General features: G+C 43.9%; 2 protein-coding genes across 11 annotated transcripts in view; one reads left to right on the plus strand and one right to left on the minus strand.

The window, feature by feature from the left end:
• Positions 1 to 876: 876 nt before the first annotated feature.
• sgce (sarcoglycan, epsilon) lies at positions 877 to 18228 on the minus strand. 10 transcript variants are annotated; one of them, XM_085792068.1, is made up of 12 exons: positions 18038 to 18207; positions 9753 to 9875; positions 9327 to 9484; positions 8760 to 8832; positions 6388 to 6586; positions 5575 to 5737; positions 5268 to 5482; positions 4754 to 4780; positions 4092 to 4280; positions 3683 to 3726; positions 1473 to 1510; positions 877 to 1292 (listed from the first exon to the last, which is right to left on the minus strand). In XM_085792068.1, coding segments are annotated over exons 1-12 (1281 nt in total). In that variant the 5' UTR covers positions 18039 to 18207; the 3' UTR covers positions 877 to 1241. The 10 variants fall into 10 exon arrangements, with proteins under 10 accessions (XP_085648194.1, XP_085648191.1, XP_085648190.1 ...); XM_085792065.1 differs by lacking the exon at positions 18038 to 18207 and adding an exon at positions 15390 to 15609; XM_085792064.1 differs by lacking the exon at positions 18038 to 18207 and adding an exon at positions 14285 to 14381.
• The window catches only part of ppp1r9a (protein phosphatase 1, regulatory subunit 9A), a 49070-nt gene continuing 47483 nt past the window's right edge, over positions 17840 to 19426 (plus strand). The window contains exon 1 of the mRNA XM_085792075.1: positions 17840 to 18369. The gene's annotated coding sequence lies outside the window, so the exon portion shown is untranslated. The remainder of the gene's footprint in view (positions 18370 to 19426) is intronic.

The following is a 19426-nucleotide window of genomic DNA, read 5'->3' on the forward strand; positions in this document are numbered from 1 at the left end:
GACAAATGATGTTTGTCTCTGCCTATTTATCCTAACAAGACATTTGCCTGAAATTAGCACTTTTAGGTTTCCACATTCTTTTCATCTGTGAGGTGAAACACAGTGGACAACATGGTACCAGTGCAGACACCTTCTGCACATTTTTATTTGGTAAATCAAAATGCTTTGCAACGATCATTTTGCTAATAAGAAACGGTAATACTGTAAGAGCCAAGCTGTATTGCATAAAAAACTTGAGTTGTGCATTTCATCTACCATGGGCTGGAGTAGTAAAAGGTTGCAGTGTCAATTGTTTTCTACACATTTATGTAGCCTCCCTTTTTGAAGAAAAAACATGGGTCCACAAAAAGCAACACTGTCTTCATAGTGGAACAATTTGTCTACAGCTGTCACCTGTCATTTTTCCGATTATGTACAGTTCAGGTTATCTTCTCATACTGGACAAGAGCCAAGTGAATTCATAATTTGTATAACCAGTCGTCACCTCCTTGTATAGATGAGAATGGCATTTCCATGCTGCAGTTTCCTTTTACGTGCAAAGTTTACTGATCGTTTTCTTGTCTTATTTCTGATCAACAGTTAAGAATTTGGAAATTGTTTCAGGCCTTAATAGATCTTGTGTAAAAGCAACAACTATTTATACCCCTGTGCAGGTCCTCTTTGAAATATGTTACATGTAAAAAAAAATTGTGATGTCTTCAAAAATGTGAAATGTATCCATATTATTTATAAATGCCTTTATTCTGTTGTACATTGTTAATAATACCTTCATAAAACGTGTTGTTTGGACTTCTTTTTTTCCTTCTGTTATTCAGACATTACCCAGTATTAAGTTTTTTATTAGACAAAGGGGTCCTTACAGTAAAAACAAACTACTTTGAAATATTTTATTGTCATCATGTGACACATGACATAGAATTAATTATAAGTGACAATTTGATCATTTCCATGTAAAACTCCCTTTTCCTCTAAGAGGTCCAATGTGCAAAGCAAGTAGAAATACAAACATCGTAGTTTTAACATTCACACATATATTCCAAAAATACTCTAATGCATCTTTACTGTCTTGATAATCAGCTAAGCTCTTTTGTTCTCCACATTGTCACTCTTAAAAGAATAAGTTCATACTGACAATAGAACTCTGTAAAGACACTTCTGAGGCATGCAGATTGGCACAAATGTTAGAAAAAACAATATATAGATATGGAAGAAATGGTAGCTCCGACGCTGGTGATTTCTGGTCACAAATTAAGGGCCTCGGCCACCTTTCTCTCCTCAGGAATACCATTTACCTGGAATAAAAACAATAAAATAATAACCCTCAAAACACCAAGAAGAAACACATACGTTTTCTGATGTGCTGTTAGTGTTTAGCAAAAGAGATGAGCTGAGACAACCTCACTAATAACAACAACTCAGAAATCAGGATTAATTATCTCTACATGGGCTAATGAACAGATCGCAGCACCTACCTCCAGCCTTCGAAATGTCGACATGACATAACTATCTCCTTGGTTAGCAGTGAACAGAGAGAGCAGTGGGTTAGTGCATCATGCAGCTTGCCACCATGCACACAAGGGGGCGCTTACACACCAACACCAGAATGAGTTGTGCTCCTCGCAGGGGGCTGACGCACACAAGTTCACAAGTGAAGCTGTCATGCCTGATTTCTTATCGTGTCAGAATGATTAGCTCTCAATAAAAATGTGTCCAACTCAATAAAGTCTGTATCCTTCTGGGTTTTTTTTCAATGTTTAAGGACAGACTGAGGTCGTAAGCAACACACCAAAGCAACTCAGAAATCATACTATGTCATTTCATATTGCACTGCAAAAACTCAAAATCTTACCAAGAATATTTGTCTTACTTATAGTCAAAACAAATCTCATTAGACGTAAAATCACATAAAAAGTAGCTTGTTTTTAGACACTTTTTACTTCTTTTAAGCATATTTTTACTTGCAATATGTAGAAAAATCTGATAGTGGGGCAAGTTTTTCTTTCTTATTACAAGCACAAAAAACTTGCTTTCACTGGCAGATTTTTCTACTTATTTCAAGTGAAAATTTGTTTGAAACAAGTGAAATTATCTAAAAACAAGTACATTTTTAGGTGATTATTTGTCTTATTTTAAGTGGACAGAGATTAGTTTTGACTAGAAATGAGACATTTTGACAAGAAATATGACAAATATTCTTGGAAAGATCTTGAGTTTTTGCAGTGTGCTAATGTCCGAAAAGAGTCAGTAGGCTACATGTATACTCATGGTAGTGTGCTGTAATAAGTCTAAATCAGAGGTCTTCAACAGGGGGTCCGCGACCCCTAGGGGGTCCGCGGAGGTACTGCAGGGGGGTCGCGAAAGTTTTGGTTGAAGGAAAAGAAATATGACAAAAGATATGGAAGTTATGAAAAAAAGATCCATAGGGGTGTTTCCTGCTGCTGAACATCGGATTTTTACATACAAGTCCTTTGTTTTCCTATAATATAGGTGTCAGGGAGACTTTATTGTATCTGATACAAACACTGCGCACCGTCTCTCTCTCTCTCTCTCGCTCACTCCCCCCCACCCTCCTCTAAAATCAGCCCGATGGCGGGCGCGCGCGCGCACGCACACACACACACACTGCTGTCAGTGGTGTTGTGTGACACTTGGCCCCTGAACCGTCGGCTACACAACGATGGGACTTTAGTTTTCATTCTCCATACACACTCGTTAATTCACAGCACACACTCATACGACGGTGACATTAACGCGCGCCGCCACGTCTGCTCATAGCGCAGCGACAATGAAGCAGCGTCAGGCCGTGACACCGTGGAACCGAGACATGAGACGGCGGCCCGGTCTAAATGTTATCAGAATCAGCTCCGGTGACCGCGGCGCCGACGACTGGGGGTGAGTCGCAAGTGTCATATGTGTTGGTAGAGCACGGCCGCTGCAGCGACCCTCAGACAGTCCCATCGCTGCGTGTCAATCCCCCCTCTCACTTTCTCTCCGCGCCCCCGTCTCTCTCCAGCTGCCCTTTCAAAATAAAGGCATAAAAAGCCAGAGAAAAAAACAAAGTAGGGGAAACACTGCTTTGTTTTCTCTGTCTTTTTATGGTTTAGTCATGTAATTCTTTCATTGGTGCAGTAGCAGCGTTCAGTTACCACGAGCGTAGTTGTGACCTGTTGTGATCATGGCATGGCATATATTTTTTATATAAGTCCCTTTGACTAAACTCCTAAAAAAAGCATGATTTATTGTCGAGAATGTGGCACTTTTGGCATATGGCACCAGGGCCGTTGCTAGGAATTCTGGGCCCCCTGAGAGAATACTAAAGTGGGCCCCTGCCCCCTGACTTTTCCACTTTTTTTCATATACTACGTATGTATTATCATTTCCTGGCAATACAGGACTAGTTAAATATGAAACACAATTTTATACAATATAAGTAGGGGGTCCCCGCTCCATCTCTCCATCAGTTTGGGGGTCCTCGGCCTGGAAAACGTTGAAGACCCCTGGTCTAAATGATTTTACTAATGTGCTTAATCCTGATGAACATTAGGCAGGAATCTAGATTTATTTATTCATAATAGCCTTTTAAGTGGATTATTCATGACGATAAATAGTCCCACTACATATCAGACATGCAGTTACACTAAGGCTTCTTATACTAGAATAAAAAGGTGGAGGTAGTACCAACCTGATGGCCGTTGCTGTGGTATCGTAATCTGATTTTGCAGGTTCCTGAAATAAACAGTGATATTATGGTGAGCAGACATTCACACACAAGAGTCTTTCGTATCATGTGAAAGCCTGTTGTATTTAAAATTTTTTGAGTATCAAGCCTGTTAGTAAAAATCATGGGACGGCTTGAACCTCTTAAGCTGTGGTTACATTTTCCAAAGGCCTGACTCGCTTTGCTGCAGCTTTAGCTGTAAACACGGCGCGGTTAGAGAGTGCTGAAAACAAGATTAAACGATAATGGTATTGTTTAGATTTATATTTCCCCGTAAAGACGCCTATGAGCCGTACGTCTGTCGTCTGCTGCGCCTGCTAATGAACATAAGCGTGTGAATGTGATTTCCCTCCCACCGAATCCCTCCACTCACGTCTGTGTCTGCATGAGGGGCATGCTGGTGGTCTCGTAGTTGTCTGGGTGGATGGGCGGCACCACCTCCCCGCTGACCGGGTTGAAAACTGGCAGTGTGGAGAGCGGCCAGGAGATCTCGCGGTTTTTAGACATGCTGCGCAGCTCCTTGGTGGACTTCTGGATGGAGCTGTGGTGGACCAGCTGGATGCTATGGACAGGAAGAGGCAGCAGATTTTTAACGTTAAGCCAGTGTTGTGGTCACATCTGGTGGCTTTTTACTTATCTCATCCCAGGTGGCAATGCTTTATCTTTCGGAAAGGCATTTAAAAATAATTGAAAATGCCAGTGCAGTCAGTTCATGCATGCACAACAGATATCATCCACCCTTCCTCACCTATCACTGTGGCTGACTGCAAGATATGTGCTTTAATATTCGAGACAACTGAAAGCAGCGACAATTCCTTTCATCTAGTCATTAAAATTTTGAGCAGCCCATTGGATGAATGGATGTCAACACACAGATGAGCATATGAATGGTTATGAGAAAGCCGTCAGTGACAACATAGATGACAAAACTGCAAACCAAAGAGAGAGAGAGAGAGAGAGAGAGAGAGGGGAGAGAGGGAGGGGACAGAAACAGACCCAAAATCAAGAAAAACACAGGAGAGGTAAAACACTTACTCTGGTGTTTGCATGTTTCTTTTTTCCCTAGAAACAAAACAAAATGGATGAATTAAATACTAATATTAATAGTTAAAGAGACATCTACACACAAGTGAATGGACTGTTGGGTAAAGGCAGTGTGGAAACGATGTTGATGGGGGTGTGGGGGTGTGTTGGGTGGGGTGGTGGGGGGGGCACGTCTCTCCCAGCCTGTAAATGATGGAGAATGATGAAAGGATTTATCATGGATGAGCGATCATCGATGTCACGGCTATGCTTCAAAACATCGAGACGTTACATGAAGTTAACGAAACAAACAAAGAAAAAAGAAAAAACCTGTGACAGAAATAGATGGGGAACTTAATATATGTGGACGGTACAACTGGATGGTTATGACAAGCTGCAAGCCCAGTCCAGATTTTTTTGCACTATCCTTTCTCTGTCTCATTTGACACTTCAGTAACTGTTTTGCTTTCCTCACATGTCTGTTGGGGTGTTTGGTGCAATATTTGCAAAAAAATAGCACACTTACACCCCCTCTCGTCGGCAGCACATAGTGTAGCCGAGGATGAAGAAGAGGACTAGCGCCACAGCGGAGGGAACAGCCAGCGTGATAAGGAAGTCGTTAAAGAAGTTCCGGCCCTTCAGAGACTCAGAGGGGGGGTTATATTCCCCAAATTCTGGCAGGATCCCTGTGCCCGGGTCTGGACGGGTAATGTACACTGGGACTACTTTGTTGATGTCAACCTAAAGAAATCAGTGAAGAGTTAGAGGCTCACGTATCCAGAATCAAGTTAAAGTTACTTCAGCAGTGAAAACTGTACAAGAGAATTTCTCACCAGAGAAATTTTACACCAGTCGATGTGAAACGAAGCTCTGAACTTCTTGTCGCAGCTGATAACAGGCTCCATCTCCTGACTGCAGCGCAGCTGGTTATGTGGGCTCTCCACCTCCCGCAGGCACGACGAGAAGGGAACATCAGCACCAACCATCACATACACTCTAGAGGGGGAGGAGGAGATGGGGAAATATAGACCATGAGAGAAGGAGGAGAAGAAGAGAAGGAAGCAGGAGGATGGAGGAGAAGAGAAGAGAACAGAAGAGAACAGAAGAGAACAGAACAGAACAGAACAGAAGTCTCATTTCACATGTTTATGCTCAGTAGGCTTGTAATAGTCAGAGCGTTTCTCCTCCACTGAGTGTTCTCCTAGATGCTTTCATCTTCCAAAACGTCAGCATGAATCTTTGATGCACAATTTATGGGCATTCATGTGGGCTATTCCCCGCTGACACAAACCAACTGACAGTGTCTGTCAGCGCTGACGGCCAAGTGTGCTCATCTAATCTACAGCAAACGGACGATTCCCGAGGCCCCAATTAGATAAAATGTTCACATGATTTGAGTGGGCTCGAAATATAATGACATTTGTTTGATTGAGTTTGAGGAAGTCATCGATGGAGAGATTATTTCACAGTGTGTGATTCGCAACACATTTTTTAAATGCATGAAGATAAGAACACAAGTCGAGCTAAGCCTTTTACCTGCTGCAAAAAAAAAACCCAAGTATGATTTAGCTCTTCTTCAGCTATGAAAAGCACTGCAACTGTTAAAAAATTCAAACCAAGTCTGGTTCAACCTCCAAGATCCTCACCCCTCTTTGAGGTTATTGATGGGCAGGGGAACGCGGCCCCCGCGGTCCAGTGCCGACGTGATGTTGATGGCATTGAGGCGCTCGGGCTGCCACACATTTTTCACTGCTCCCAGGAAGTCCCCCAGCACCTCGCTGGCCAGCATTTCCTCCACGTTCATGTTCTTGATGTAAAACTCGGCCTGGAAGGGCAGAGGGAACTCTGCAGAGGGAAGAAGAGGACAGAGGCAGGTAAGAGGTTGAAAGCTGTGAAAGATGAGGTGGGAAGGAAGACGACCGGGGGGTGAACTCCAACCATTAGACTCCATAACCCTGAGAGCAGTGCCATGACGCAGGGCTGTTCTGCTGACTAAGACATCATTATTACTTTATGACTGCAGCGTACAGTGGTTGACGCTGACTCCACCAGTCTGTCCGGCAGACGCTGGTGAGTCTGCACCGCTCTGTTATGACTCGGCCTCCTTCTGAGGCCAGATGGCTGGTGACATCACGGCACAGGGAGAGTGATGTCACGCTAGCGCTGCCAACATCTGCTGCGTGTTCGCCCGACTCAGTTCATATTGCACTGCATGTACCGTGACCGGTCAACAAGCCAGTGCGCCAACATACAGATGCACAGATGTGAAGTGTAGTCACAGAGATGAACCGGATACTGCGCACAGTAATCATTTAGAACTGTAACGTTTCAGTACAGGCCCGTGCTGTTTGCAGACGGTGCAGCAGATGCTCCAGATGCTCCAGATGTATGACGACTGGACTGATGAGAGGTCAGCGTCACACTGTGCACCAATCAGGACAGCACTGAATAGCAAAGAACAACAATACTGTCAATATATGGACTGTTAATATCAGCAGGTTCGCTTAGTAGCTTTTCTAGAGCTTTGTTTTACATGTGCTTAATCTGAAAATGCGGTTTGCTAAATTGTCATGGAAACTGCTTAAAGGGATATTTCAAAGTTTTGCCTATTGCCATAATCCTTATAGTCATAGTGGTAGGTTCATTACCTTTAATTATCGGTGCATGTTGTATTGAGATCAGCGGGGCAGAGACGTGAGCTGCTCAGTGAACACAATGGAGGTGAATGGTACAGGTCCTTCATCAAATTCATCAAATACACAATCCAACAACTCCAAAACACTCTGGTGGACAAGTTGTGACCTGCACATTCACCACGCTATGAAATAATCGTGTGTAATTATGTAACATTACAACACACAAAGCAAATACTCTGAACTACATGCGCTTTTGAAATCACTCCACCCAGCAGCTGTGTCTGGAATGTAGTTCCGGCTGCATTTGCCTCGAAAACAACTCTCATGATGTTACATTATTATCTCATAGCGTGGTGAATGTGCAGGTCACACAAGAGTGTTTTGGAGTTGTTAGATTGTGTATTTAATAAGTTTGATGAGGGACAGGGGACCTGTACCGTTCACCTCCATTGTGTTCACTGAGCAGCTCACGTCTCTGCCCCACTGATCTCAATACAACATGCAACGAGAATTGAAGGTGATGAACCTACCCCTATGACTATAATAGGCAATAGGCAAATTTGCCAAAATGTTGAACTATCCTTTTAAGAAAATAATGTCATATGATCAAAAACACCAGACCAGTGACTAAATGCACTGTGTTGTAAAATGATGTAGTCAAATACTGTTTAAAGAACTGGAAAGGTTTGAGCACAATAGTTTGATAATGTGAGATTGAACTGTACTGTTCCATGTGTATGAACAGGATACAGTATCTCTGACACAGCATAGCTCTTGGTGACATCAAAACACAGCCACCTTTTTCCGAACATCAAAAAAGTAAGCCGGTTTTGCTCTTCCAGTGGAATTTTTTTGGTATGTTTACGTTTCCATGGTTTCAGTTATATAAATGCATATGCAGCATGTATCTTTTTTGTTTTACATCTCTAGGTACAGCACTTTGTTTTCAGCTATGGTTGTGGTGCTATACAGTATAAATAAAGAGTTGAGTTGAGTTTTTTTCATTGAAAGGCTGTAAAACGAATGGATCATCATGGCCATCTTTTAACAATGGATATCACACAAATGGACATCCATTGTTAAAAGCCAGCGTTAATAGATCCATGCATTTACCGCAACTATGACAACTACTAAAACCATGGAAACGTAAACATACAATTCCACCGGAAGAGCAAAACCGGCTTCAGTTTTTGATGTTCGGAAACTTGTGGATGTGTTTGGTAATGATTGATTAATTCTGGTTGACAAAAGTAAGCAAAGCTAACATCTTCTCCGTTACTTCGTTCAAGCACTGAATGTGCCTTCAGGGTTTAATCAGGGAAGTTGCACACAGTCTGATCTCTGCTCGCTCTACAGTAAGCTCCCATACTGGCGCCTCTTACCTTCCGTGCCCATGATGTTTATGACCAAGTTGTGCCGTGCTGTCTCGAAAGTGCGTCTGTTATAGGCGGTAATCTGCAACACACACGGGTGAAAGTTTAAGCCCAGATCAGTGCAGCTTAAATAGCAGCAGCCCCCTGGACAAGGCTGAGCTAGATACAGTAAGGAAGGCTCCGTACCCAACTGAAACACCGTATAGAGGCACATGTGCACCGCTGGGAATGCTAAGCCTTTTGGGAAAAGAATTTCTGCAGTAGCTTATGGGGGACAAAGAGAGCATATAAAAACATAACGGAATTTAAGCCCGAAGACTCAGAGCGAAACACTGTACCATGCCACTGCTGCATCAATTCAAATGTGTAACCATTAGCTTCACGTGTGCCTTAGTTAAGGGCTACAAAGTACCTGATATTGTCTCCCTGTTAAATGACTCAACATAATCTAACGTCTTCATTTAATGGCCCCGTTTCGTTCAACATTTCAGCGTTAAAAGGATCAGCCTGTTTCCTTCCCTGACATAATAAGCAGCTGCACAAATGACTTCATCTCCACTCCTTTCAGCCACCCACCTCTATGACGGTGGGCTTGCCAACGTGGTCTGCGGTGGGGGAGCCGTACAGCACTCCGTCACTGTGCGGCGTCCTCTGGATGTAGCGCAGCCAGCCCGGCCGGTCGGGGTAGCCCATCAGGTTGGTGTTGAAAGTGATGGGGTCGCTGCTGGCGTCACCTGCAGGCAGAGCTGTTTAATGAGGGGGGGGCGCGCTCCATTTGCTCTGTTGTGGGTCACACAACTAATTCAGTAATGTATTTTAGACCCATTAGCTGAATTGTAGAAGTTTTGCCAACTGCAGCTAAGCATTTTCTACTGGTGTTATATGATGAATTGACAAGGTTCTGTGTAATAGGATTACAACCGCTCGAATGACATGAAGGTGATAAAATGATTCAACACAAAAAAAAAAAAAAAATACCACAAAACGTGGCTACAGCAGTACCTGATTTGGGGTAGGGAGGAAACTCTCCTTTGAAGTACTCCCGCTCCAGAACGTGGACAAACAGCACTCCCGCAGACGGGTAGACGTTACGGTCCGCGTGAGACCTCGACAAGATGGTGACCACTGGAATACAGATTTCATACAGAGAAAATTATCTCCTGAGAGAAAATCATTTTCCAAATCTGTGTGTGTGTGTATGTGTGTGTTATTCGTCCTTAATGGCCTGCCAGCAGCACTAATTAAACAAGAGCAGAAGGCGTTAAGGTGAAAACAAATAAAGCAGACGTTCGGGTCACCGGTACCAGCAGCTTAACTCTGTCACTCTTTCAGAATCATCCACAGACTAGGGTTGCAAAGGGGTGGAAAATTTCCGGTAAATTTCCAGAAACTTTCCATGTGAAGTTAAGCTGGGGGAATTTTGGAAATATTCCAAATTGGAAACTTTCCATGGGAATTAACTGGAAATAGGGGGTAATTTTTTATTTTGGGGGGGCTTTTTATTGCCTTTAATTGATAGCACAGTGGAGGGAGAGACAGGAAATGGGTGGCAGAGAGGGGCAATGACGTGCAGGAAAGGGCTGCCCGATGCGGGATTCAAACCGAGGCCGCCTGCATTGAGGACTGTAGCCTCAACATGGGGCAGCAGCTCTACCAAGTGAGCCCCCAAAATTGGGGCGGCGTTTAGCAGCACAGTGCATGTAGGGGGCGTGGCCTCAACAGCCCTGCAGTAAGCAGTGTGCTGTGTGCATGTGATTGAGGAATAGCATAGATATTCAAGTGTACTTGCATTAAATCCGGTTGTTTTAGCCAAGATTATGCTACAATATATTTTCCCCAACTATATTTATATTCCCATATATTCCCGTTAATTCCCATGAAAAGTTTCCAACTTTGCAACCCTAACACTGACAGACCTGTCTGTGTAATTTTCCTGCACTCTTGTACTTTTGAAGGTAAAAACACGAGTTTCACACATGGTTGCTGTACAGAAACAGCGGAGCACGATGGTAACAACTCTGACAGACACTCTGTAATTATGTAGGATGACACCTCGCTAAATCAGTGAATTTCAACGGCAGGCAGCCGAAGTACCGTGGGTAAAAGCAGCAGTAATGAGCGTCATTCAGACTCAGTACTGGCTGAGGGTTTTTTTGCAGGCCCTCCCTCCCACTCTGTCTCTATTCTGCCCTCCTGTTTAGCCCCACTCCATTTCAAATGCTAACATTTAGTCTTTATTTGTGAAGGGCATCGTGAGGAAAATGGCAGCCCCCTTGAGAAAAGTTTGCACAATGTGAGACCGGAGGTGCTTTAGCCAGCTCTCCCTCCTTTCACTCCCCCTTTTTTTTTTTTTTTTTGCATCTTTCTCTTTCACTACTTCTCCCTCTCTTGCTCGCTTCTTCTTCTTCTTTCAAGCGCTCAGCATTTTTGTGCAGCATTTTTCTCCTCTCACTTTTTCTTCTCCCTCCCTCGGTGGGTGGGCACTCAATTTTTAATCACCATGGGAGACTGAGTGTACAAGGAAGAGGAGAAGGAGGGCGCAAGAGAGGGAGGGAGGGAAGACTGGAGATCTGTGCTATATGAAGTACGAGAGGGAGAGTTTGAGCTGCTTTTGCCTGCGGACACACAACTTGAGAAGCATTGAGCAGCTAGAGGAGGGCCTAGGAAAGCTGTGCCTTCCTCTCCTCGTGTTTACACTGTTTATAAATCCTGTTTCGTCTTTTCATCAACGACAAGCAAACATATCCACAACACTGTCATCACCATCACAATATTAAGTGGCTCTCTCTACGTCTGCAATGTGAGAGCCCTCTCCTTGAACAGTAGCTGATTTCCAAGGAGAGCCTCTGCTGAAGAGAGTAATACAGCAGGATTTACATTTTAATCCGGGCCCATGAAAAAAGAAGTCGGTATGTGATCTTCGGTTGTTAAGCGTTATCTATTACCAGGGTGCACAACGGGGTTAAATAAGATTAGGTGACACAGTAAGCTCCAGATTATTAAAGGAGCCCACATCTACAAAGCCAAATTGCCTAAGTTCAATTTCAGAGTTTAGTTATAAAACCATGTGTATGTTAAACTGGGCAACATCTGTGGCCACAAACTAAGACCCTGAACTGACCATATGTCCCATGTCCCCGAGGGCTTGGTCACAGCTAGATACAATCAATAACATTTAGCAACGACTAAATCTGGTGGTGCTTATGGAAACCTGACGTTACATCCATGACATCTCTTTCTGAGGATAGACTGAGGAAACCCACCTGCGCATGACTACTCCACATAATAGCTCTTCTTGCCGCTACCCCTGACATTAGGATCTAGGTTATTCAGAGACCAAGAATAAAACCTAATTCGGTTTCAGCACACCGACACCACCCTCCATCCACAAAATCCCACTCTGAATGCACATTTCTATTAGACGACCGTTGGGCCTCATCAATTCTTCACCACACACACAAAGGACGAAGGTCGCACACACTCCCAAAACAAGGTCAAGTAACAGCTATGCTTTTCTACTTAACCCTCCTGTTGTCCTTCTGGGTCAAATAGACCCGATCTCTTCCCTTCCTCCATCCTTCCTGGTTTCCTTCATTTCTCCCTTCCTCCTTTCCGCAATAATTTTTCCATTGCTTCCTTCCTTCCCTTCCCTTCACCCATCCTTCTGCTTCCTTCCTTGACCTAATCTGTTCCTTCCCTCCATTTTTCTTTCCTTCCTTTTTCCCTTCTTTCTTCCTTACATCTTCTTCCTTCCTCTTTTGATCTAATTGGCCCAATCTGTTGCCTCCCTCCATCTTTCTTTCCTTCCTTTTCCCTTCCTTCTTTCCAAAATCCCCTTTCCCTTCCTTTCTTCCTTCGTGCTTCCTGCCTTCCTTCCCCCCTTTCTTCTTTCCATTCGTCCTTCCTGCCTGCCTTCCGTCCTTCCTTCTTTCCCTTCGTCCTTCCTGCCTGCCTGCCTTCCTTCCTTCCTTTTTTCCCTTTGTCCTTCCTTCCTTCTTTCCCTCCGTCCTTCCTTCTTTGACCCAGGAGAACAACAGGAGGGTTTCAGACCAACTGGATGTGGTGAAAAACATTTGTGACACGTCCACAGATGAGACGGGGCAGGACGGGGGAGAGAGCCCAGATGGCCTGGTCTCACCTAATAGGTCTGAGGAATAGGAAACGACCTATGGGATTTGAAGTGTGTTTTAGCCTATCAACATTAAAGATGCAACAACAACCATTTCAGCCTATTACCCACACACAAACACACACACTCCTCCTGACCGCCTTCTGTTAGCCAGTCCTGCTTACAGGATCCTGCTGGACTGCGTGTCACCCTCACCTTTAATTGCAGTCACTTCCATTTAGGGAAGAACCCAGTAGAAGTAAAGATCACTGACTAAGCTACACCGAGGCTCTGCTAATAGCATCAGATCTGCTTATTTGTGGCGAGCTCGCTTTCTGCCAGGCCTTCTCGAGATGATGAACTGCAGCGCTCTTACAGTCCATAATACATCACCAATTAAAGGTTAATACTAAACTGTCCCCTGCAGACTGAACTCTCAGCTCCAACTGAGGGTTAGGGTTGGAGACAACGATGTGTGTTATAACGCGCAATAAACTACACTTTTGCAATGATTTTGCGCACACATAAGAATTCAGGTATTATCCATAGGGTACACAAAACAATACATACACACATCCCTTTAGATACTGCCGCGTTATGTCTATATACTACATGACTAACTGGCCCGCAGGGGGGGTGGAAATGGCTAACCAGATTTTATGCTTTTCTGAGCCGACCTTGGGCTGGCCGAAGTCTCAGGAGTGATGTTTTAGTTAAAAATGCCACTGGCAACGTGAAGAGAATAAGCCAGCCTTGTCCCTCTGATAGCTGGAGCCAACCGAGGCCTCCAGCTACTGTAGCTGTGGCACAGCCAATTGGGAAGGAAGTCCTCTGGATCTGCTCAATCAGTTTCATATATGCATGTAGTGCAGGTCAGGAGGAGCCCATGTGCTTCTCTGGTGTGTGGAGGGGAAGCCCAGACAACAAGGATTGCTACTGTTTGGTATTCTAGTGCCTGAGATGAGTTTGAGCCTGGTTGTTCTAAGCTCAGACCTGGAAGTGAAAGTAGTTCGTCTCAGAAGAAGCAGAAGGCGATGACTGAAGAAGACAAGAGACGACAACAGGAAACAGCCGGATCAATTCTACGATTCTATAGCGGTAAGCAAATTACTGATTTGTCAATTGTTGACAAGTTAGGCATCAATAGTATTGAATTTGTGTGTCACATGTTTGAAATAGACTTTTGTCACACAATTAATGATTTAGGATAGCATCTACTGTAATTCTACCAAGGACGAGGTTTAGACAAAATCTAGATTCAGTAGACTGCAGTTAAAACAAAAGGAAGTGGGCCGAGTCTGTGAGACCACAGACAATTGCAAACAGTTACCAGTATTAATGGGGAACCAGTTGAGCGTGTCACTGTGTTATGACAAAGGAGGAGGGGACAGCAGGTCAACACACCACCGCACACACACCGACTCACCGTCTCTGTACATGGCTGTTCTCAGCGTCAAGCCCATGGATCGCTCCATGCGCACATGTCTCTCATGCAAAGCGCAGTGTTTCACAGCATGCACAATGTAAACTATTGGATCAATGAATAACAGCGTGAATGGAACTTTACATGAGATTGGCAGTTTGTTTGATACACCTCACTGAAGCTAACCCTCAGATAAACCCCACCTTCATGAAGTTTAAGATGAATAAAGTAGGAATTAAACCCTTAAACTAAAATGAAACTGAACTGACAGGAATAGAGGGTAAGACAAAATCTGGCTCAATAATAGACAGTGGCAAAGGTAAAGGTTTCAAGCCTCAATTAAAAATAAAATTTCTGGAAGTTTATATAAGATACATGGAATGTGTAAACTGAACACTGCTCCTCCATGTTTTGTTTTAGGCTCAAGGTGGATTAGGACGTCTAAATATCTATATTATTATCTAGCTAATGCTGTTCCTCCAGGTAGTGTGTTTTCTTACAGGTTTTTGGTTTGCAGGGTTACAAGGTAGGACAGTAAAACCTTCATGAAGGTAGAACTTATTTCAGAGCTTTCCTAATAGACTTAGGCTAATTGTGTAAATATTTTCCCTCTAAACAAAGTGGAAAAACAGCTTAAACAAATAAGATAAGTCTGATTCATAAAGTACAGTAATATAAAATAACATGATGTAATCTATTCCTAATATGTCGTTAAACTGCTTAATTATGCACTGATAATACACCTGTGCTTCATATTAACACAGGCCTGCGCGCGAGAGGAAACAGCCTTTTTTTCCCAAAGGACATTAAAGCTGAATGAACGACTGACCACAACAACGTAAAACGTTAGCGTGATATCCCTCGCTAGAAACGCAAGGTACGGTATAAACCCGGTTAAAACAGGCTGTATGCGAAGGCACTCCACTCGTCTAACGGTATTTCTATCTATTGTTAGTCATTTTTTCCATGTCTCCTCCTCGGCCGCTTGGAAAAAATGAGCAGCAGCAGCGGCAGCAGCAGGCTAACTAACTAGCTACGTGGCTAACTAGCATGGATAACGGCATCAACGAAAGAAATCATGACAATCCCGCCGTTAATCGATACGTACCCGTCCCAAGCCACACCGCGACAGCTGCAGGGGACATGGCGCTCATCGTCCCCGTAAATCTTGCATGAAAATGGGCGTTTTGTCTTAATAGCCACTGGGTTTGACAGCCATAATAATAACAAGCATCCTGCAGCAGCAGCAGCAGCAGTCCTCCTCCTCCCTCCGCCTCCTTCCTTCACTGGGAAACAGCAGCAGGCAGCACTTCTCATTGGCTGAACATCTGGATGGAAAAAGATGGTGGTTGTCTCTCTGTACTGTACAACACGGGCTAAAAAAACAAAACGAGATGTGAATCGCAATTATGAGCGCCACCCCGCCTTTCAGGAAATGTTTCCATGTGGTGTAGCTGGAGATCGAGGAGGAGGATGTTTAATTTGGTCTGCCTGCATATCAAACTCAACGAGTGTCTGTCTGTCTGTGTCCTTGTCCACTAGGTCACTGTGTGCAGATACATTCACTGTCACCTTCATCAGTCGTCCAGTAAACCCACTTCACGTGTAAGTTGCCCTTTCGTTTGATGAATGTTTAATGTTGGATCATTTAGCCATCCCTGGTGGCCATAAAACAGACACACCCACACCCACACCCACACACACACGCACACACACACACACACACACACACACACACACACACACACACACACACTAACCCCGCCTAGGGTTTGACCTCCTGAGCCCAGCTGTAGGAGGGCACAGACATGTTGGAGGAGTCTGCTCCAATCTGTCCAGACCCCCTGCAGAGCCAGTAGTAGCAGACAGATGGTCATGTTTTGGCCCCTTGGCTCCCAGTCAGGCCTGCATGCTAAAGGCCAGCAGGACTCCTGATTCCCCCTCATACTCCACTGATGTGAGCCACCGCCACCACAGAGGGAGCACCTCTGATCCTGCAGAAAAAGCATCCTAATTCTGGCCAACATGCTGACAGTGGTCACTGCATGGGTCTTATTTAATATATAAAAACTTGATTTGTTTCTTCCTCTGTGGTGATGAACAGGATGCCATCCATCCTCTGTGCTCTGCAGTGCATGGCTGCTCTGTTCTTTCACCCTCCCTTTTATCCCCTTAAGATTATTTTTAGGTTGCCTAGCAACATCTTCACGTAGTCAGTGTTTGGACTCGGTATGAATGCATCACAACATTCACTATAGGTCTATGCATGCACCAAGATGCATAGTAATCTGGGGATATACAGTAGCTACAGCCTTCCCTCTTGGTATCAGTGTAAGATAATGGTCAAACGTGTCTGATTTGGTCTGATAGTCTGCACTGTTTCAGTTTGCACTGTGATTCTCCTGCATGGGTTGTGTTTAGCGGTCAACTAAGATGATAAATGATAAATGCGTACTTCTACCCCTTTTGTTTTTCCTGACCTGCAGTCACTCTCAGCATTTAGACCTGTTTCTAAATGTATTTAAGGTGCACCCTGTAGCCTCTGTTGTACATGATATCCAGTGTAAACAAAGTTTGTATTTCATTATTTCAATAACGAGCCCAGTAGAGAACAAGTAGGAGCCTACTGTGTGTGTGCTCTAAGTGCTTTTAGTGCACGCTGAGACTGCACAATAATGTAAATGTCAGTACTGGCAGATTATATTATATGACTGCACATGTTCATAATTAACATTTAGGTTATAATGTATGATTTTATTTGACAAGGTGAAATTTTAAATTCAAGTATGAAAATCACTAAAATGCACAGGCCTGACCCTGATAAATCAGATTCACTTTGTGATTAAAATCTGATGGAACAGCGACATTTTCCTGCGGTGTGCCTTTTCCCAAATTGATTCATGCTCACGTACGTAAGCAACAATGCCATGTTTTATAACACATCAGAATGAATTATATAACTTCAGCCCTGTTGGTTAAAATAATCACACATTTAGACGTGGACAAAGCTGCCTTTCTAATGCTTTATCACATGGATTCAGTCCCGTGTTTGAGGCAGTGTCTGTTGACTCCTGCGTGACCCAGCCAGCTAGAATTTTTACACTCTGATCTTCTTTATATTAGGAGACTGTTGAAATATTAATGCATTAATTTGGGAGTGAGGCTGTTGCAAACGTTAGAGATAATTCTGTACTGTGAATATGCATTTAGTCATGGTGAGTGTGAGATAGAGTTTACTGTGTTCAGCAGCCAACTTTAATATCTTTCATTTCATTGCAGTCTACTTAAAAACTTAATTTCTTTCTCTTTTTTTGCCCCAATCAACTGAATTAATGACCAAATGAGATAAAGGGAGTAAATGTTGTTGTATAGTCTCATTTAACTGGCTGTTAATGAGTGAACAGTGGAGAGCAACTTTACCCATCTCCTGGCTCTCGCCCACGTGACCTCCTCACCTGGTGGTCCTGGCCAACCAGTATAAATGTGATCATCCATCACAGTGGCCAGTCTGGTCTTTGACCCCGACTCTCTCTCTCTACCACACCCAAACCCCCCCTCGATGAACAACAAGCAGCAGCCAGTTGAAGTTACAGTTGCTGTGTGCTGGTATTTATGCCAGACTGCAGCTCACTGAAACCCCCTCCGCGCAGCAGATTACCGGACCAAACCATTGCCGCAGTTCAGGTTTTAACACCTGTCACATGATGGCTTTACATTTGCAAATCACCGGCTATCGTTACGGCTAAGTATGTTTACTTTACTGCCCTGCGGACGTATATCGGATGCTGGCGTCTGTGTAGCGCTGCTACAGTGCAGCTCTCAGTGAGATGAGCTGCCAAATCGCACCGACACCCCCATTGTGCGACTGGCAGCATCACCCGCTGCCTGCAATGGCGTTGTAGCGGCTCGAGTATGTCCAAACGTTTCTATAGTGGCGATTCCGTCCCGGACTATTTCCCCGAGCGTGGGTTTGCTATGTTATTGTTCAGAAGGCTTTGTAACGAGAGCATCCCTGTTTTTCCACCGGTTTACCCTGCGGATTACTGCTTATTTCTATCACGCGTCAACCCGAAGCCGGAGCCATGAATGTAAGTCTGACTCTTTTGTTTTTGCAACATTGAGGCAACATCCCTGTGGTTTGTGCTGAACAGTTAACTTCGTTTTTCTTTTTGTTTTTTTTGTTTTTCCTTCACCCTTTTGCAACCATAGAGAAAGATCAGTAATCTCAGTCGTGGTCCCTGCAGAAAGGAGGACACATGTAAATAAATACAGTCATGTTAAACAGAGTCAGAAGCGATGAACCTGAGCTGTCATCATGTTGTGTGTGTGTGCGCGCGCGGTGTGGCTGATGTGCGGCTCTGCCTGTTTGTCTCATCTCACTGACATAAACGTTAAATCCTCAAATTCACCTCCTAACTTTATTTTCCTCTGTGCAATATCCGCCAAAGCAGCTGCAGGCTGTTTCTCAAGTTCAAACGGATTTTTTTTGTGGCCAAGGATTTCACATATGTGTTATCATGGGCCAGCAAGAGTCCATCCAGCATGGTGAATAATGAATACTGAACCAGGACATTTAGGTTTCAGCCACTGCTGCTGCTTCTGCTGCTGATGCTGCATCCATACCGCCCAGGCTGTGGTTTTCAGCACAACTTAGATTAATGAATTCTCTATGTCCCAGATGAATGTTTTATTTTATCCACGCTTTGTTGTGTCATATTTCATCCCCCTCTTTGATAATGCATTTTCAAACAGCATTAAACAATAATGGCTGGGGATATGGGATATTTCATTTCTGTACTAGCCTGCTAACCTGCTGTAACCCTGTGTTATGGTGGGCAGAGTGCAGAAGCATAGACTCAACATTTAAACTGCAAGTCTTACCGTTAGTGAAATGTTGCATCATTAGGTACATTCAACAACGTTTTTTTTTTTAGTTAAGGTTGAAGGCTATATACTATATAGCAGTATATGGTGGTATATGGCTATATACTATTACTGCTTCGTTTGAGCACTGACATTTAATAGGACCCAACGTAATGTCAGTGATGGTTTACAAAGCTGTGGGATGTGGCAGCGTACATGGGTCATAGCTCACAGTGATGGGGGAGAGAGTGGGGAGAGGGGGAAAACATTATAGCATCACAT

This window comes from Trachurus japonicus, chromosome 11 (assembly GCF_045865225.1).
Source record: "Trachurus japonicus isolate A0001 chromosome 11, Traja_1.0".
Taxonomy (NCBI): Eukaryota; Metazoa; Chordata; class Actinopteri; order Carangiformes; family Carangidae; genus Trachurus; species Trachurus japonicus.